Source organism: Syngnathus floridae, chromosome 11 (genome assembly GCF_059516105.1).
Source record: "Syngnathus floridae isolate MCC-2025c chromosome 11, RoL_Sflo_1.0, whole genome shotgun sequence".
Classification (NCBI taxonomy): domain Eukaryota; kingdom Metazoa; phylum Chordata; class Actinopteri; order Syngnathiformes; family Syngnathidae; genus Syngnathus; species Syngnathus floridae.
In genome coordinates, this window is record NC_142423.1 from 4,382,037 (window position 1) to 4,401,949 (window position 19,913).

The following is a 19,913-nucleotide window of genomic DNA, read 5'->3' on the forward strand; positions in this document are numbered from 1 at the left end:
GTTAACTTCAGTATTAGGGTAGGTTAAAATTCCAGCAATAAGTTCCTCTCACGCATGAAAAATTTCCTTTCATTTACGTATATGTACTCAAGAGTTATGACCGCTTTGAGAAATTACAAAAAAAGATACAGTATACGTATGTACCACAAGAGGGCAGCATTTCATTTAACGAGCGCTGAAGTATTCCGGTAAAAATTACGAGTAACATTCTTTTTTTTGTGTGTACACAGAATCAGGAGATTGAGGAGCTCACAAAGATCTGTGATGAACTGATTGCCAAAATGGGAACGGAATAAGAGGTCATGTTCGCTTCTAAGAGAGCACACAAAGCATTGTCGTGCATATCAATACACTTCAAGTATCTGGAGTAAATATTGTACATGGTTGCATACCTCATACTAAAATATTGAACTTAAGCACAAAATTGTGTATAATTTGAAAATATGGATGCTTATGGGTGTTTTACTCCCAGGTTATCGACTATTGTGGGAAAAAAATGTTTTATCACCATGATGTCATCCAAATATGTAATGAAAGATGTCATGACCTTTCATTGCCTCATTGTAAATACAGTCATGTCAGTCAGTCAGTGCCTGAGCTGAAGTGGGCTTGTAGAGACTTCATATATAAGGTAGTGACTATTTTTTTATGTTGTCTGTTATATTGATTCAGAGTGTACAGCTTTGCAAAGTAATGACATCATGAGTTTTCTTCCACCGACATTTGTGGGATCATTTAGAAGAGCACATGGAAAAATTGAATCATGCAACCTCTTGCTCACAAGTTTGCAAGCACGACCATCATTTTTTGTCACTATCATGTTTTCCAAATACGGTGTGCCTTTATTGTGTCTATTTTGTGAAAAGAGAAAAACACGTGTTTCCATAAGCTCCTCATGCAGTCATTCGTCTCTTGTGGCCAAAGTGCACGTTTCGCACGTTCATCCACTTCCATGTGATTGCACGCAATGTGAATTTGCTGTTCAAACACATTCCGGCATTGACAGCATTCTCAGGTCTGATTGAACCCGAGGGAAGATGAAGAAGAAATTATGTGATGGATGGAAGGATGGATGGATGGTCTGCTCCTCCATAGAAGAGTCCTTTCAGCACAATCTATTGCCAAAAATAATGACAAATGACATTCTGTTGCAGTGGACTTTTGAACATAAAAATATTGTACATTTTATACTTGATGAAAAGCCTTGTTATTTGTATATGGAATTAGTACTCCTGTGTACTCAAAGGTATATTTTGTGCATTCCTAAATAAAAAGTGTTTGCTGTTTTACTCCACAACTTTGCTTCAGCAGATTCTAACTTTAAGCTAACAACGTCCGCCAGTGGCTTTTTGTTTGTCATTGTCATTGACCTTTTCTTGCTGCCGCAGCCTTGTTCGGCCACTAACGTCTGAGGTATTTGAATTTGGAAATGTTACAAAAAGGCAAGCTGGTCATCTACCTGTGAAAGGTTGGTGATGTGTTCAATCTATTGCAGCCTTTACAATTCTGTTGCGACTTGACTTCACAGATAAGATGAGGCCTCTGAACTCTCACATTGATAACATCGTTAGAAACAAACATGCAATTAACTCTGTCTTGGATGCAGGTAAGAATCTACATTTATATTTGTTGAGTGATAATGTTTTCAGTAATAATGCTCTCCTATTAACTAAAGAGAGTTACACACATATCAATAATTTGAGCGTATTTCATTTCTCAAAGATCTGACACATTGGGAGCTGGAGGAATTTTGAACTTTCGACCACACGAAAACGCAACATCCTATAATTTTATGTCTGATTCTAGTGGGGACATTATGGGATGTGGTCTAACTCTAACTTCAACAAACTTTGCAAATCCGCAGTCTGTCTTTTTGAAGAAAAAAACCCCCAGACATTGAAATTCAGAGAATTAGAAACACAAAAACACAAGCCATACATTTACACGGAGAATGGAATGTAAAGTATAGTATAGGTTTCCTATATGATGGATGCAGGGCCAAGATCTAGTGTGTTTGTGTAACCCCAGTGGTGCTTGGAGCGGGGGTGGGATGAGAGGGGCGGGGTCAGGATGCTGAGGCCGCCGCTGATTGGCTGCCATGAGCGTGAGGAGTGGGACGGGAGCTCGCTGCCAACTGTGAGGGGAGCTGCGAGAAGCGCCAGCAAAAGTACAAAAAGGAACCAAGACGCAACGCATAACACCTCAAAGGCTCACACAAGGTGAACGCATCAAGTCGAGGACCCTTCTTCTGCACAAGTAAGATTGATCTTCCTTGCAATATTTGAGGCTTGTGGTCACTTTGTATGTTTCATGTATTACTCAAAAAGTAATTGCATAAGTTTTGCAGCTTGCCCCTCGTTCTTATAGCATGATATTTTGTTAATTTATTAATTCTAATTGTCTAGCTGCAAATTGAAGCCCGCGAAACTTAAATTCTTAGTGACACCTGGTCTAACTGGACTCCTTGCAGTCCACTTATGTCACTTATTATCATTTAATGGACAACGCACTGAACTTTGTCATTTTAAACGCAATGGTTATACTAATTTATTTACTCATAAATTCAATGTAAAACAGTTTACATACATCACCTCACATTTGTTGCTGTCACCTACAGTGATCATTTCCTTGCTTTAAACTATCATGTGACTATATTTAATACAAAAACCTTACGTATCAAAAGATAAAATCCCTCTGCAGATTATACAAAATTCATGAAACTAAAATACAATGCTCACAGTCCATATATGGCTGAAAGGTGTCACAGTCCTCCCACAAGAAGATGATGAAGCCAGAGAGAGTATGTCTGATTTTCTGAATGCCTTCTCCAGGTTCCGCTCTCATGCGTGCTCCCACAGCAATACAGTTTCTATGACGTCAACCCTAAAACCATCTCCTCCCCCTCGCTTAAAAGTGACATGGAGGTCTTCCTCTGTGCCTCCCACTTTCACTGTCTGGCCTTCCTTGAAGTCCTGAAACATTCCTCCCTGAGGGCATCTGTGTCCCTCCTGACAATTGCATGGTTGGTTATGAAATATTGAGACAGGCTAGACTTTCCACTAAACCTCAGTGGCAGAACCTCCGGGCGTCATTGAGATAAATGACATGGGTGGCACTTTTTCTACAGGAGCCAACATTTGCTCTTCATTCGGCTGTCATCGAAAGAGAGATTACTTATCTCAAATCTTTCACGAATAGGATATTCTTTGCATTCTGTTTGGCAGCCACATGTAATATTTTTGGATACATTGAGATAAAAATCTGGTAGTGATTCTCGTGAAGCTGTTGAGGCCTAAGGAGGAGGCTACTCGTAGCCAAACATAACTTTTACAAAACTGTTCAAAATCTCCACACACCACAAATTGCTCTCTTCTCATCCCTTTGCCCAGATCCATTCCAGCCCTCAGTTTAACGTTTTGCATATGGCAAATAATTAATATTCAAACATCACCAAATAGCATCTAATAGATTGGAAGGTGTACAAAGTAGGCTCAAAAGTTGCACAAAATGTGAACAAACTACCCACAGACTTCAGTGTGCCTTGGTAGAGTGCACGTTAGTAAGCATTGAGTTAGCTTTAGGAAATGTTATCAAATGCAAAAAACAATCTTGCATTTGCTCTTTGTTTTCTCTCCCATCAGCTGCATCATGCTGCGCCGAGCAATAAACTCTTTGGACCTCCGCCTCTTATGCATCATGCTCTGCACATGGCTGCTGTGCAATGCCCAACGGGAGTCAGGCACGCCAGCTATCCAGCTACGTCTGGTCGGAGCGAAACGGAAGACAAACGAGGGCCGACTAGAAGTTCTCTACAACGGCGAGTGGGGAACAGTCTGCGATGATGACTTCTCCATCTACGCTGCCCAGGTGGTGTGCAGAGAACTCGGCTTTGTGGACGCTGAGTCATGGTCACCCTCAGCCAAGTATGGCAAGGGACACGGTAAGCAAAATCCCCGCCGACCCTTTCACGTGCATTTGATTTAATATTTTCCAATCCAAAGGCCGGAGGAGGCCACTCAGGAGCCAAGAGCCAGCATGTCGTTGGTTAGGCTTGCATATTTTGTTTTCTTTGTTTCATGAGTGAAGCAAAGCGATTGAGACACGGCAATCAGCACTGACCATGCGTGTTTGTGTGTGTGTGTGCATGTGGTTCAGGGTGTGGTGGCAAAAAAGAAAAAACAAACTGATGACATTCCTACCTCTGGAGCAGTTGCTGCTGAATATGAGCTGGCAGCCATGCTTAAATGTTGAAATAACATGCTTGAAATGATACACCTGATACATGCAAAATACTTTGAGCTAAACAAGTGGAGGCCTTGTTATAAACAATAGCAGTTGCGTGTGACGCACTTGCTTAAACGTTTGCTCCGCTGAGGCGTAACTTTTTCGAATCTATCAAGATGGAAGCCAAATGTTTTGATCATTGTCATATGCTTGACAGTTATTTTTAAATGATAGCGGCTGTTTACTGTGATAGTTCCAGTAACATGTTTCACATAATAGCGGCCATTTTGAGTAGTAACTAGAAATCTAACGTGTTGATCTAGTATAGTAGTCTGATTAAAATTACTGTTCAAAGACTTGATGAGTTACTATTTTTGTATTCACCTGGATTGTCAAAGTCTTTTGAAAGTAACTAACAAAGTATCTTGTGATCTAACTTTAATCGTTAAAAAAGTAATCAGTACTTAAGTAGCAGTGGTCATTAAGTGGGTGGCCGAAAATAGGTAGCGAGGTGTGTATGGAAACACCCTGCAAGCTGTTTGGATCAGTTTGCATGGAAACAATTGAGCTGTTTTCTTACTGTTGTTTGTGGAAACACAAGGCTATAAAAGTAATTAAGGGGATTTTTCCATCTCCTATCATTATGAGTAATGCATCACGGACCAGAAGAAAAGAAAAACAGATGCTTTTAAATAGATTAAGTAAAAAAAAGTAGACAACCAGTAGTCGTGAGCTAGTGTTTTCCCATGTCGAGTTGTTTACATGCTTTTTAGCCGCCGACAAAAAACATTTGCAACCTCAATGTGTAAAACAAATGGAGATGACTTTGGAGAAGCCATTTAAGGTCGTAACTTGCTTAAGCTGCTACAGCACAGAATGGGATTGTTATTCAGATGATTTTGGGAACATTGCACGCGGTGCAATTTAGAATGGTAATAAAAAGCTAACTGCTCTCTAAATTCAATCCCCGTAAGACTTGCAAAAAGAATTTAAGAGTAATATCACCACCGGTAAGGCTGACACTGACTGACGCCAAACTGGGAAACAGACATATTTTGAGACATTAAAAAATGTTCCACTTGACATCACTGTCTTACATGGAGTCACGTTTTTGGAATGATCAGGATGTTTCACGACATCCTGTTGTCGTCAGAATGACCAGCGGTCTGGTGGTTTGCTTGCTTATAATGGTTTAGTTGATTCAGATGAATCAGCTGCCCAACATAAACCATCACTTAACTCGGCTGCGTTTGTTCTGCAAGTATTGGCAGGTGACCAAACATCCCGAGTCAGTCAACTATTTGGTGTATAGGTGTAAAAACAGGGTCACCTTTTGGAAGCCCCATCTAATCACTTCTTTGCTTGTGTGCGTTGCAGGCCGAATCTGGCTCGACAATGTGGATTGCAACGGGAGGGAGAAGAGTCTCGCCGAGTGTCGCTCCAACGGCTTTGGTGTGAGCGACTGCAAACATTCCGAAGATGTCGGGGTGGTGTGCTCCCAGCAGCGCATCCCGGGCTTCAGGTTTATGCGGAATCAGGCCAACGGCAATACGGTAGGATCGATACACACTGCATAATGTCATGCATTGTTTCCAGACATTGTTCTGTAGGTGAGCTTGGGATGGGATTTGTGGTTTCTAATGTGGATGTAGCCTAGCTTAAAATGACCAAGCAAGGCTTTTGATGAACTGGTCAGGACGTACAACCAGATTCTCTATTGAGTTAGAATAGTAAGTCTGAGTCATCTTGCACGTGCAGGTCTGATTTTCTGCCGAAGTCAAGTAATGACTTTGTCAGGCATGTTCCTGGAACACAAGCTTCTCCTCCCACCCCCCTCTTTGGAGATACTGAGAAGGCTTCCCACCCTGTGAGCAGGGGGAGCTCATCATGTCTGGCTGCCGTCAACACCTTCATACCAGATGGAAAGTCAATGTAGGCGTGATAGAAGACAGGGAGGAAATGTCTGAAAAGCCTCTGACGCAGGGGGTTCCCATGTGAGCCAGACTAACGGGGTTTGTCATGGCACTTGCACCAGAATGGATATCAAATGAAATGCTTGTCTAGAACAGCAGCTACAGCTGTTCACCTCAAAGAAGCAAATCTGTGTGTATCCAGTTGGGACATTTTTTACGGCTTACTAATGCTTCTAATTGCCTATTTTTTTTACAGGAGGGGGTATTTATACAGCACCCTCTGGTTCCTTAGTTGTTGTGTGTTTACAGTTCCAGGGGTGTTGCTGCCGTTAAGTCCCCCACCCTGTAAATATTTCCTCAGCCTGGGTGAGGTCTTTCAAGCGGCAGGAGAAAGGAATGGCCCGAGTGTGGCTGCACCTCTTTGAGCGTGTGCCGCAGCAACGGCCAGTCATGTTCCTTCAGCGTGTTTACTCACCGCATGAATTGGCGTTTTGTGCTCAGTCGGGAAAGTGGACGCGACGTGTGTACGTTAAAGTTAAAACGGAGGTCAATGCAAATAGGGAGAAATGCAGTCACTCCGTCAGGTGCAAGACTTGTTTGAAGAGGATAGTAATGCTTTGTTCTGATTGATACTGAAAGTTGTAAATCGGGCTTCTTCTCTAATTGGGGTAGGTAGAATATTAGAGCTTGCCGCCACAGCAGATCTAGCTATATCTTCCTCTGTATGGGTTTGAATCTACCCAAGTGAGGAAATATGATGCTGAAGATGGATGGATGATGTAGCATGTGGGTATCTTTTCCACAGCCACAAACTTCTGTATCCACGGAGATGCAATCAAACACATGCAGTGGTTTCTTAATGTATGCTAGTCATGATTTTTTTTTAATCCATCTTTGAATTTTTTTTTAGAGGGGTATAATTTCCAGAGTTTTACATGCCCTTATACTACATCATATTTTGAAAGGACCACATTACCACATTAAGCATCTTTCTTAAATGGAAACAGACGACGTGAGTTAGTTACAGCTTTCATTAGCACCACCATTTCAACTTCTTCAAGTCAGGAGCATCTTTGTGACCTCAGTGGACTGAGGCCATACTTTCTTCCTCGGCAAAGTCTGGCATTCCCGAGGTGCGGAATCACAGCCAATGACTTTGACATGCTCCACGAACAATGTACTTATTAGCTAGTTCTACACCGTTTAGTTTCTCCAGATGTTGGAGATGAGAACAGATGGAGTCTTTGAGGAAAACTCTGAGAAAGAAGGAAGCAAAGTCATGTTTGCTTGTCCAAGTGGTACTCATGGCACAGCTCCACTATTAATCACATCATTGTCATCCTGCAAATCCTAGAAATGTGAAACTGAAAGGACAGTTCATATTTATTTACTTTGCTTTCCAGAAAGTCGGCTTCATGTATCGCCCCTTGCCTGCCAATAACTAATTTGAACTGTCTTATTATAGTGTTCCTCTTAAAGTAGAAAAAAAATATATTTTCCAGATTGGCTCGAATTCCAATGAGCTCATCCTGCGATAAGATGGAGTCTGCTTGAGAGACATAAACATCCAAAGTGGTTTGCGGGTTCCCACCATAGTGTCCATTGTGTTTGATCCAACCAAACACGGGCCACTGAAAATAATAGAAAGCGGCATTAAAATCTTGGTGTTAAAGAGGTTAAAGGTTGCACGCCTGCATAAGCTGCAATGGTGTCCGCTTACAATAATTTTCCATCCTCGCATTCTCTGCCATTAAAAAACAAACAAATGATGAAATCTGACTCAAAGCCGAACATGCCTCCAACAAGTCCGATGAGTGTACGAAGCTTGTAAGGAGGAACCTACCCAAGGGAAGCAAATGTTATTTCTAGCCAAGTTTCTTATGGATTGATATATAGACAGAATCAGCACATGTTCAACAGATGTGATGGCCGGCCCAGAACTGTTAGGCAACCCAAAGTCGGGTTTTCTGTCATGCATACCTACACTCTATGCTTAGTTGAAACACTAAAAGCTGTTTATGAACCATACTGACAAATATTATTATCATGCAGTAAACATAAAACAGTAAAGTTACACACGAGCCATAATTGTTGGTTATAAATGCTGTGGACTGAATTGGACACAAAAAGGAGACAGATCTTTGAAAAAGAGCAATACTGCGATAAATTGTATATGCAGGCGCTCCAGAAGACTTCAGAGTTTGGCCTAAACATTTCAAGTAAAATGTATTGGCCATTAGACTGAGTTATATCATCTGCTCAGTGTCTTTTTACACTGCTGTTATGCAAGTGATATGGCAGAACACGCACACACACACTCGTAGTTATGAAAGCCTTTGCAAGAGAGCTTTTCAGCTACACCATAGTATGATGGTGATTTGCATTGACCATATTTAAGCAAGGTGGGATAGTGAGTAAGTGAGGGGACGGGCAGGCGGGGCAGGGTAGGTGTTTGTGTTTGGGGGGGGGGTCGGTGATGGGATCTCACGTGCATAAAAACGTGAGGTTTGGTCTGGCGGTTGAAAAAAGTGGAGGAACCGAAGAGTAGTGGAAGTATTCGTGAGACGCTGTCTCATGTTCGCACATGTACTTGGTGGGCAGCGGGGGGTCAGTGCGGAGCAGTTAAAATAACAAGTCTGCGCTACAGTTTGGAAACATTTCAGTAATGGCTTCATAGAGCAACACAAGCGGACTGGCACGAGAAAAAAATGCACGTGGCCAAAGTAAACTGGGAATGTATTTAAGGAGAAAAGACGTATTTTTGGAATGAATGATTCACGGTCGTAGTCAGGGAATTACAAAGATGACTATTGATACTGATGAGAGCATCATATCATGTTGCTAATTTTATTTTTTCCTTCCTAAATTTCTTGAACAATTTCAAATAATTGCAGATGGATATAATAATGAAATGAAATAATGACTTAACATCTTACATGAGAATAGTTATATTACATGCATACATTACATACGACATCACAACTCTTTGGATGTGCACTACATAAATTTTGTTTTTTCATTGATGACCAATTTTGTTATTATTCAGGACAACTGAAAACTCCAAAGACAGAAATTAGCAGGTGATGAGTTGTGTAAAGTGACATGAGTGCCATAGCTTTTCTGTCCATCAACTCATCTTTGATCTGGTTTGCGTTTGGCTTTACATGGATGAGTGGAAAACCCATACGTAATCATATTTTGGGTCCAGAGTAGCATGAGTGTGAATGCTTTTCTCTCAGCATTCATAGAGTGGGTAGTGAACATAAGCAGTGTGAAGATTTGGGCTTCTTCCAAACAGGATTAGGCTGAGTTTATGTCTGCTGGTCTGTTTTTTTTTTTTTTTTTTGTGGGGCGGAGTCTGAACTGGATCCAGCTATGGGTATCTGTCCGGCTCGCTTCCTCTCTCTACATTCGTGCTTCAACCAGTTTCCTTCCTCCTGAGCCAAAAGTAATACCGGAAGCACCCGTCTGAACCTCAAATGCATTTTGGCCAAGGATTTAGCCCTCACACCTAACGCACGTTTCACACTTTTGATGTTTAAGCACAATGACTTCTTATGTTGTATCCATAAAAACCAGGCAATTTGATTACGCTTATCAATCATTGTGGAGATTCAAAGTCATGACCCCAAAAAACGAAGGGCAGAAAATAAGTTAGACAAAAAGTGGATGTCGTACCAATGGCCGTGAAGTTAGCCTTTCTTTCAACACAACCCGCTAGTTTCGCTTTATTAGCTTCATTATTCCAAGGTCATTACTCTTGATGATCAGTAACGCTCATCCCTAACACTATAGTAGTAAGGATTGAAAACTCATCTGTCCATACGTCTTCACCTTTTCGTCCAGACTTGGAATATGGAAAACCTTACGTCATGCCACGTTAAGCAGGAAACCCCTGATGACAGACCGGCTTCTCCCATTCAAACCGCAGCAGTCAGGAGGGTCGAGGTCACGGTCTGACTTAATTGACCCCCTCCTACTCCTCGTCCGCTAAGAGTTAGCAGAACATTCCAAGAGGCTGACGCCATCTCAGGAAACCACCGTGCGGGCAAACGTTTTAGACTTCTGGGACACGTGCCTGGATGTTGGAGGTTCGCTTAAGCTAAAGTGGATCATGTTTAGTAAGATCAGCATTTCGGATGAGCTAAAAAGCTGAAGCCTCAATTTGCCTCCTGTAGGTCAACCACATGCAGACACCCCACTGCAACTCTTAAGGCTCGAGGAAGGAAATGAACAATGGCAGGGTTGTTTTTTTCTAATAGGGTCACAAGTCAAAGGTTACAGCCACCCAAAAGGCTAAGGTCACAGGCCCAAGGGGATTATGAAGGGGCCAATGATATCTCAGGGGTCCGCAAAACAAATAATTTAAAAAAAAAAAAAAAAACATGATTAAAACTGAGTTTATGTTCTCAATGAGGAATGGGTGGAAATGTGAAAAACAATTTTAGAAATTGGAAAATGCCCTAAAGTCAATTATCTGGCACATTTCGGGGGAAACATTGCCCCCTGCAGCCCCCCTCTAGCTCCGCCAGTGGTTAGCTTGATTTAGAAGGACTTAGGACACATGGTCCTCAACCTAGCACCTGACTCTGATGAACTCTGACAGCAACTCATTGATCATTGAAATGTGAAATTGTTGCTTAATCCTGACATGAAGCATTTGAATTCAACACTAATATCTGTGATCCGTTTTGTTCATCAGGGTTCATCCGTGAGTGTGGAGGATGTGCGAATAAGGGCCACGTATTCTCACCGAAAAAGGATTATCATCTCCGAGGGCTTTTTGGAGGTGAAAGACGGAGGAAAGTGGAAGCAGATCTGCAACGCGGACTGGACAGAGATGAACAGCAGGGTCATCTGCGGCATGTACGGCTTCCCTGCCGACAAGCGCTACAACGACAAGCCCTACAAGTACGTCTTCACGAGCCAAGATGAAAATATCGAGAACATCATCTGATTGGGCCTCAAATGTTGTCGCATCGAAAAGCTGCACCCCAACAAACTGATTTGATTATGTTGCATAACGGTGTTTTTTTTCCCGGTCTTTTTATTTCCTTTTTTCTCCTGGCAGTGGCCACTTGAACTGCTCTCTGGAGAGCAGTACTGAGAACTGACTCAAAAGCAATTTACGATTTCCTGAAAGACTTCCAAAGAAAGTTAAAAGAGACTATGACATAATTCTTCAGTTTTTTTTTTTTTTTTACACAGCCTGAAATATAAATGGTTATTCTATAATTATCATTGGTTTCACTCCATAAATTTAATAATGTGAGTGATCATAAATTAAACATGCATGCAATTTTTAATGATATAAACTCCTCACAATTTTCTAAAACTTCCACTATGCTAAGCTGAATTTGAGCGGAGCCAACGTTAGAAATTCAGCACTATTTTTCAGGGAGGGAAAACCAAGGAGCAAATCCATCTATGAGAAATAAAATGATTTATTTGTATTTTTCCCTCTCAGATTGTTGGCGAAGCGGCGCAAGAAGAACTACTGGGGCTTCTCTGTCAACTGCACTGGCAACGAGGCCGACCTGTCTGGTTGCAAACTGGGAAGGGAAATCGAGCTGAAGGGCAACAACACCTGTGAGCAGGGCATGCCTGTCGTGGTCAGTTGCGTTCCTGGACGTGCCTTTGCTCCCAGCCTCAGCACGGGCTACAGGAAGGCGTACAGAATGGAGGTAAACTTCAAATGGAAATTTTCAGGCTCTGAGCCCCAATTGAAAATGTTCCATTCTCATAGCAACCCCTGGTGAGGCTGAAAGGCGGAGCCATGATAGGGGAAGGTCGCGTGGAGGTGTTGAAGAACGGCGAGTGGGGCACGGTGTGTGAGGACAACTGGAACATCCAAGCTGCCACCGTGGTTTGTCGGGAGCTGGGCTTCGGCAGTGCCAAAGAGGCTTTGATTGGCGCTAGCATGGGACAAGGTACACACCAAAATCACTTCTTTTTTTTTGGCCAATATGCATACGGGTTCTAGTAAAGTCCAGCTGTTAAAATGAAACTTGTGGACAAAACCTTAAAATCTCCCTCCACCTGCTGTCTTCATGAAATCGCAGTCTAGACCTCAAGTCAGCATAAGAGGCCAAGAAATGACAATAGATGATTGTGTTCCAGAATCTGATTCTGTGAAACGTAATATACTACTGCAAAGGAATCCCATTTGCTGAAGCAGTTAGTCATCCACATGTTCTCCCAGTGAATGGAGGAGTAGATGAGAGTACAAAATGTTCCAGCAAAGAAAAGCAGCTGTTGTGAGATTCTGAGGAACAATTATATCAGGACACACTGCCTGAGTTGTGCTCTGGCTCCATAAGGGAACCACACACAGACTAGATGCTGATTGTTTGGGGCAATGAGGAACTCAAAAACTTCATCTTTGCAGATATTTCAAATTTAGTCCACAACAAAATGTATACATATTTGCACATTGATTGCAATTGATAATAATTTTAGAAGTCAACTTTAAAATTTTAAAAGACTAGTAATCTCTTATAATAATATTGGACAAGCCAGCGAGACACCTCTCTCGCAAGTCTGTCTGGCCACAAGCTAAAAATAACAGGATAAGCAATTTTTTTTTATCCTGCCGAGTGGTTTTATTTGTTAGAGGGTGTCTGAAAACACACATTGAAGACATTTATTTGATACGGTGGCTTTAGTGTCAAACTAAATCCTTTAAAATCTCAATGAAATATAATCAGGCGACAGGAAGACAGGCTGAAGGGAATTTAACGAGTGAATCGTGTACTTTGAGTTTCAGCGTTCTACTCCTCGTTGATTTATTTCCTCTAGTGGCGAGCACATTTCTGGCCGAGGGCACATCACCAAGGACATTCCTCTCAGTCACATGGAAGAAAGCCAGCATGCTGGGAGTACTCGCACACATTGTGGAATACATGCTTCGCTGGAATTCCACTTTTCTACTCGAAAATAAGAATTTTTTTGCAATAAGGCATTTTTCTCACAACTGAGTTCCCAAAAAGTTGAACATCTGTCTTTGAATTGATTCCATCAGTTAGTCAAGCGATGATAATCCAGAATTTTCTGTCAACTAAAGATCAAGTTTCTTCTTTCCATTAATGCTGTTACAATTCGTATTGCGGATAGTCCCCATTCTGGATTTAAAAGGATGTTCTTCCCATGGTTTCTTTTCCAGGCATCGGGCCCGTGCACATGAACGAGGTGGAGTGTTCTGGCTTTGAGAAATCTTTGACGGAGTGTCGCTTCAATCGGGACGCTCTGGGCTGCAGCCACGACGGAGACGTCGCGGTCAAGTGCAACGTTCCTGCCATGGGCTTTCAGAAGAGAGTAAGCGGCTTAACTTTTGACTTTTTGTACGTCCACTTGCAACCTGTGGACACGCATGTTTGTTTGTCCTCATCACAGCTGCGGTTGTCCGGCGGACGTAATCCATACGAGGGCCGCGTGGAGGTTCTCACGGACAGGAACGGCTCTCTGGTGTGGGGGGCAGTGTGCAGTGAGAGCTGGGGGACCATGGAGGCCATAGTGGTGTGCAGACAGCTGGGCTTGGGATATGCCAGTCACGCCTTCCAGGTAATGCTCACTTCCATTCTTGACAAGCCCTCATTTAGTTTGCACGCAATGGCTGCATGTTTCCTTGAACTTGACTTTTCAATTTTGCTGAGCAACAGCAACCTCTGCTGGTGCAAATTATCATAACTGCAGCCATAATTCAACCTATTTGCTGCATTGCTGAAGCATTAAATAAGGTAAATACGAACCAGCTCACAAGCGTTAACTAAGTTAGAGGCAGTTAATGTTGCTGTTGTTTGGATTTATAACAGTGCTCTTAATTTGTCTTGTTGACTCAGCTCAATTAACAAGGCAACAACACCATTTGCCTTATGGTGGTAATCATGCTCCATTTTGGCTGTCTGGCCTTTAAATGCTACAACATGCACACGTCGTTAATAGTTGGAACAACAAATGATTCCAAATTACCACCAGAAGTGTTGGGAAAGTTCATTTTCTACACAAATTAGTTCAAAGTTCAGTTCACAAATTTCCAGTACACTAGTATTCAGGTGTTGCTATTAATAAGGCTTTTTTTTTAACTGACCCTTGACCCCCGGCTTTTGACCAATGACCATATGTAGGAGGCTTTTTTTAATTTAAAAAAATGACCTTGTACAGTCTACTGGGATGCTATACAGCATGCCTGTGCTGTTTCTTAACTCACGTGCAAAATGAGATTTCCTTTCCATCAGACCTTCTACGCCGTAAATCCTCCACATCAGTCATGTCGGAAAGTTTGACTTGTTAATGACGCTTTCCATGTGGTCGTGGAAAGTCAGCACTTCGGGGACAACGGATCGCCCCTTGCCGTGTGTCGTCTACTTTTTGATGAGCTTCGCCTCATGGCGAATCATTTATCAGTGAGATGTTGGGTAAGGCTTAAAATATTTCCACACGGGGTGGGGGGGTCTTATGTCTGGCCAGGTGAGTCAAGCTTTGCGTCATATGTTACAATTTACAAATAAATATTTAAACATCTGTGCTTCACGTTGAGGAACAAAAAACAAGCCACAACAGAAGCTTCTTGTGTCAATTTATAGATTATGGGTGTTTTCTGTGCTTCTGTTTTGTCAGGAAACTTGGTTCTGGCAAAGCGATGGTGCGACTGATAATGTGGTGATGAGTGGAGTGAGATGTTCAGGCACTGAGATGGCTCTGGATCAGTGCCTGCATCACGGGAAACACATTCAATGTCCTAAAGGGGGCGGACGCTTTGTTGCTGGGGTATCCTGTACTCAGAGTAAGGAGGCGTCTTACACGTCCAGCATGAAGAATAATTAATAATAATTAATCCTGGCTAAATGTACACACGATTCCTAATCCCGACGGTGTGTCCTCTCCAGCGGCCCCTGACCTGGTCCTAAACGCCCAGGAAGTGGAGCACACGGCTTACCTGGAGGACAGACCTATGTACGCCCTGCAGTGTGCCCAGGAGGAGAAGTGTCTGTCCAGCAGTGCCGACAAGGCCGACCCGAACTCTTATCGCCGCCTGCTGCGCTTCTCCTCTCAGATCCACAACAATGGCCAGTCAGACTTCAGGCCGCGGGCAGGCCCTCAATCGTGGACTTGGCACGAATGCCACAGGTGAGGCCACAACTGAACAAGTTCAGTTCTAATTCACGGGTCCTTTGACACACTTTCTTCTTGTCTACATCCAGACATTTCCACAGCATGGAGGTGTTCACCCACTATGACTTGATGAATGTTAATGGAACTAAAGTGGCAGAGGGTCACAAAGCCAGCTTCTGTCTGGAGGACACACGGTGTGCAGAAGGTACATCCATTTGTTGTTTTAGCCTTCAAACATTTTCTTTAGAATAATTTGTTCTATGAGCCCCAACTTGTCCAAACACAACATTCTGATAAGAGAAGCGTGAAGGCCGAAAAATTTCCCTTCATCTATCGATGCTATGAGTACATCGCCATAACAACTTCATATGATGATCAACTCTGATCTAAATGCTGACAGGCATTGAGAAGAAATATGAATGCGCCAACTTCGGAGCTCAGGGCATCTCGGTGGGCTGCTCGGATACCTACAGGCATGACATCGACTGCCAGTGGATCGACATTACAGACGTCCCACCTGGTGACTACATCATGCAGGTAAGACAGAAATGTCATCTTGATGACAAAGTGGTTGCATCATGATGACCCCAAACATCACAAATACCGTACAACAAATGACATTGCACGATGCTGCAGGTTGTGATCAACCCAAACTACGACGTTGCGGAATCCGACTACACCAATAACATAATGAAGTGCCGCAGTCGCTACGACGGAAATCGCATCTGGATGTACAACTGCCAAATAGGTGAGCTCTTTGCTACCTCGTATCAACACGATGAAGACAAGGAAACCAACAAGTCTTCCAGCCAGAACATTCATTTTTTTGAAAACTGAATAACACTGACAGTGAATGAAAAATATTTTCAGAGTACAGACATTAATTCCACAACAGTACAGTAATTCCACAAATTTACAGCGATTACTTATCAATTTTTTCATCAGTGGCGTCTATTCATTGTTAATATTTCTGGATTCACAGGTGGCTCGCGGAGTTCAGATAGCGTCGAAACGTTTCCCGGGCTGCTGACCAATCAGCTTTCGCATAGGTAGACGGACGGATGGGCATACGGACAGATGAACGGCCTTTCAGGAAATGCGGGGAGAAAGTGTTTCACAACCACTAAAGGAGAAAGGAGGCTGGAGTTAAGGACGTGGGACAAATGGACACTAAGCAGTTCACGGAGAGAACCTTTTACAAAATGTGTTGTAAAGATGTCAATGTCTATAAAATCCTGGTTTGCTGCTGATAAGCTGACAATGTGGTAAAAAGCAGCCATATTTGTTTTAAACTGACTGTGAGAAAAACGATCCGGTAAATTATTCCATCGATTCGCCACAAGCAGTACAGCTATTATTTTGTGGTGTATTTGTAGAAATGTACATTTTTTTAAAATATGTGGTGCTTTTTAATCATTACGTCAGGGAACATTGCAGCCAAATATTTTTGTAAATGAAATGTGCCAACAATTACCTTTGCATGGTCAGCACAAGAAACCCTCACCTCCATTTTGTCCAGGAAAAACATTTGTTGCTTACATTGCTTCTTATTGATGGTTTGAATTGATGTTCTACATTAATAGCAATCAAAGTCGCAAAAGGTCAAAGTTCAACATACGTAATGCTAGTTGATTTTCTTTGGGGACTTTTAAAGCGACGCATTTTAAAGTATGTGTCTGTTGCCAAGGAGTCTGAATTCCAAATACTTGAGCTGACCTTCGCAAATGTTTTATTTATTCACTTTTTGCTTTTCAGTTTCCACATACTGTCCCTGATCTGTTTTATCCCCTCAACCTCCGTTAAATTATTGCTATCAGGGACCGTAGCAAAGCCTCAAATGTGTCTGTGTTAAAATGCATTTTTTGTTGTCATTTTGTAAATGTGACTCGTTCCCTTCATTTTGTAAGGGTGTCAGTCATGTGCTGCCTGCCAGATTTGACATTCTTAATAGTAAAGGTAGATGGTGAAAGGCACAACTGCATTTCTGTGATTAAAGCTGTGTGTTGAATGCTGTGAGCACTAAACCAGCCCAGAACGTTCAGCAGTTAATGTTCGTTTTTTTTTCTAAGTGCCTTGTACAAAATAGTAAACTCAACAATGACATAAAAAAGCCTGTAAATGATAAAAAAAAAATCTCAATGTCACAATATTCACCGTGCTTCGATATTATCAATAATGAGCCGTTGCTTAAAATGTCATTTTGTTCAGCACGTCACAGAGCTTCAGTCTTCTATTAAATCAAAATTGTGTCTTCACCAAAATGTGATTGTTCTTGTTTTTGTGAGATGCATTCCTTTTACTGGACAGTGACAATACATATGTGCAGCGCTGCGTTATCTAAGTACCTTGGCAACAAACTTTTTATTTACTAAAATTTTTTTTGATAAATAATAAATAAAATGGCTAAGCATTCAAATATTAATTCTAATTTTAAATTAATTTTTTCTAATTCAAATCAAATAAGTTACATGTGTTTGTTACCTTGAATTGCCCACTTTAAGCTTTTAGATGCACTGCCCTCGCCCTCGTCCTCGTCCTCGTCTATTGAGGCCCAGAGCTTGGGCTACCATCCGCCGAGCAACAGCGCTGTCTGTCTTCGGTCGTTCTTTCACCGGCTGGATGAACTCTGCACAACGCAATTGTCAGTTTATTCAATAATTCTACATCCAGAAAACGTGCAGGACACCAGCCCTTGAGGACCAGATTTGCCCAGAGAAAGCAAAAAACAAACTAATGTTCTACCTGCTCGTTTAAAGGCCTTGCCTTTGGCCATTTTACTGCCTTCAGCGAGTGTTCGAACCTTCAGCAAGGGGTGGCAGATGGATAGGGCATGCACTGCTGTATCACACATACAGAATCACATTCACTTTGTTTTATTTAAAAGCTAGCATTGAGTCAGAATAGTATCATCTTAACATATTGTTTAGGATCTCACCTGCCGTTTGAGTGGCAAAAACACCCAAGGCGTGTGTGTTGTCCACCCATGTAATCTTCATCCCACCATCACTGATAGAAACAGAAAAATACTACTTTAAATTAGCCCACCTTAACACATCCAGACCTAACAGGTGAGGGATGCCCCACCTGTACTCAGCGAAGGCATCCAATAGGTCATCTGTTTTGAACATAGCAGGGAAGTCATAGATCTCGATAACGTGGCCAAAGTCCTCAGGGGTGATGGGAAAATTCTCGTAAGCGGAGTAGTCATTGCATACGTGCCGCACGGTAAACGTCACAGCTTCTAGCAGGTGTGTCTTGATCTGTAAAAGGAGGCGAGGGGTGGGGCGTGAAAAATCACATTAGCAGAGGAAGGTCATCAAAAGCACTAGACATGGTCCCACCTCTTCACTCAGGTCACATTTGGCAGGTTTGTCCTCAATGTCCTCAAGACACATTTTACTCAGGCAGGAAAGTGTGACGTCATCCTCATGAGCACTCAAGTTCACTTTTCCTTTCGTTAATGTTTTGTCCACAAGGGGGCCATCTGCTGCAAATGGAATTGACTCTTCTTTTAATACAAGTGACGACTTTCCCTCCGATGAGGAGGAGGAGTTCGATAGACTGGTGAGGAAAGCTGAAGTTGGTGACTCCTGGACTCCTTGGGAGGCTTGTGAGTTTTGGCTCTGGAGATTCTGCCGAGCAGCTCTCGGCGTGTAAAGCGCCTTGTCTGGCCTTCTGGGTGCTTTGATTCGAGTTGAGGTGGAAGATTGTCGTTTTGGACTTTTAACAGGCTCTTCGTCCAGACCGGAGCTGCTCTCTCCATCATCATCTTCTTCCTGAGCCTCACCTCTACAAAACATATCTTCGTAGATATATTAAAAAAAAAAGGCAAACCCACTAAAGGCCAAAGTGACCTGCAATGCCTAAAAATGTAACAGCTCATTGATCTCCTTTGACTTGTAAATAAGTTATACCTGAGCTCTGAGGGGCAAACCACCACTTGACGACACCAGCTCTCCCCCACAGAGAAGGTGGTGAGCTCCGGTAGGTCTTCGACGGTTTTATGAATCAGGTAACGTAGCCTGCTGGATAGAGGTGGGAACAGGAGCACACTACAGGAGTAGAGGGGGACACGAATATTTGAGTCAGTTGACAATCCAAAGGCAGAGGTCAGACGATCAGGCATCGTGAATCTTTTGACAAGAAAAAACTAAAAACAGCTTGCAGTCATTATTAGTGATGTAAATAAGTATACATTACTAATTGTCATACAGCACATGCATGTCACAATACACAGCTGTACTACCTTTTGGGGCTACTCTTCTGGTATGTTTCCAGGTCATCCAAGACCTGGTGCACAAATGCGTTTTCTTCCTTTGGGAGATAAAGTCCATCATAGCAGGCGAACGCCAGCGTGAGCATAAAAAGAACTGAATACGTTATTAAACCAGTTTAGCCAGACAACTACACGTAAATGACTGAGCGTGCGAAGCTACCAAGCGGAGTAGCTAACGCTACGCTACAGTGGCGTTAAACGTAACCCTCGAACAATTAAGTTATGTCAATTCGTAAACACGTGATTATTTTTAAAAGTTAGAGCAATTGAGTCGCAGACTTAACTTCCATGATATTCACCATTTATGCCGGCTGCGTCTTTTACTGTAGCTGTAAGACGGGTGCCGAGAGCCGCCAAAGTTCTTCTGACGGAAAAAAGGCAAAAACGGA

The 19,913-nt window shown here is 42.5% G+C and overlaps 3 protein-coding genes across 11 annotated transcripts in view; 2 read left to right on the forward strand and 1 right to left on the reverse strand.

The window, feature by feature from the left end:
* LOC148390412 (transforming acidic coiled-coil-containing protein 1-like) overlaps positions 1-1,297 on the forward strand; it is an 18,521-nt gene extending 17,224 nt beyond the window's left edge. For all 5 annotated transcript variants that reach the window (XM_088390738.1, XM_088390740.1, XM_088390742.1 and 2 more), the window contains one exon: positions 231-1,297. In XM_088390738.1, coding sequence (XP_088246864.1) covers positions 231-296 — 66 coding nt within the window. In that variant the 3' untranslated portion in view covers positions 297-1,297. The remainder of the gene's footprint in view (positions 1-230) is intronic.
* Positions 11-19,905, reverse strand: r3hcc1 (R3H domain and coiled-coil containing 1). 4 transcript variants are annotated; one of them, XM_088390753.1, is made up of 9 exons: positions 19,824-19,905; positions 19,495-19,562; positions 19,163-19,300; positions 18,590-19,037; positions 18,333-18,508; positions 18,184-18,254; positions 17,991-18,086; positions 17,730-17,874; positions 11-1,115 (listed from the first exon to the last, which is right to left on the reverse strand). In XM_088390753.1, exons 1-8 carry the CDS (start codon positions 19,824-19,826, stop codon positions 17,753-17,755), a joined length of 1,122 nt encoding a protein of 373 aa, XP_088246879.1. In that variant the 5' UTR covers positions 19,827-19,905; the 3' UTR covers positions 11-1,115; positions 17,730-17,752. The 4 variants fall into 4 exon arrangements, with proteins under 4 accessions (XP_088246879.1, XP_088246876.1, XP_088246878.1 ...); XM_088390750.1 differs by having other exon boundaries at positions 13-1,115; positions 19,495-19,905; XM_088390752.1 differs by lacking the exon at positions 11-1,115 and adding an exon at positions 7,004-7,768 and having other exon boundaries at positions 19,495-19,905.
* LOC148390415 (lysyl oxidase homolog 2A-like) lies at positions 2,118-17,509 on the forward strand. 2 transcript variants are annotated; one of them, XM_088390744.1, is made up of 14 exons: positions 2,118-2,256; positions 3,642-3,940; positions 5,602-5,777; positions 10,840-11,048; positions 11,605-11,821; positions 11,884-12,067; positions 13,300-13,451; positions 13,530-13,697; positions 14,754-14,919; positions 15,023-15,263; positions 15,338-15,453; positions 15,649-15,785; positions 15,885-15,996; positions 16,231-17,509. In XM_088390744.1, the coding sequence occupies exons 2-14, from the start codon at positions 3,649-3,651 to the stop codon at positions 16,299-16,301; spliced, it is 2,241 nt and encodes a 746-aa protein (XP_088246870.1). In that variant the 5' UTR covers positions 2,118-2,256; positions 3,642-3,648; the 3' UTR covers positions 16,302-17,509. The 2 variants fall into 2 exon arrangements, with proteins under 2 accessions (XP_088246870.1, XP_088246869.1); XM_088390743.1 differs by having other exon boundaries at positions 13,300-13,697.
* Positions 19,906-19,913: the final 8 nt, after the last annotated feature.

Bases quoted from the DNA above. Each gene is read 5' to 3' on its own strand.
- LOC148390415 (XM_088390743.1), top strand. From the start codon at position 3,649: ATGCTGCGCCGAGCAATAAACTCTTTGGACCTCCGCCTCTTATGCATC. The intron at 11,049-11,604 runs GTACGTCTTCAC...TTTCCCTCTCAG, and splicing joins TACAACGACAAGCCCTACAA to ATTGTTGGCGAAGCGGCGCA. The intron at 15,454-15,648 runs GTACATCCATTT...AAATGCTGACAG, and splicing joins GGACACACGGTGTGCAGAAG to GCATTGAGAAGAAATATGAA.
- r3hcc1 (XM_088390750.1), bottom strand. From the start codon at position 19,610: ATGCTCACGCTGGCGTTCGCCTGCTATGATGGACTTTATCTCCCAAAG. The intron at 18,087-18,183 runs GTGAGATCCTAA...TGTGTGATACAG, and splicing joins TTTTGCCACTCAAACGGCAG to CAGTGCATGCCCTATCCATC. The intron at 17,875-17,990 runs GTAGAACATTAG...TGCGTTGTGCAG, and splicing joins CAAGGCCTTTAAACGAGCAG to AGTTCATCCAGCCGGTGAAA.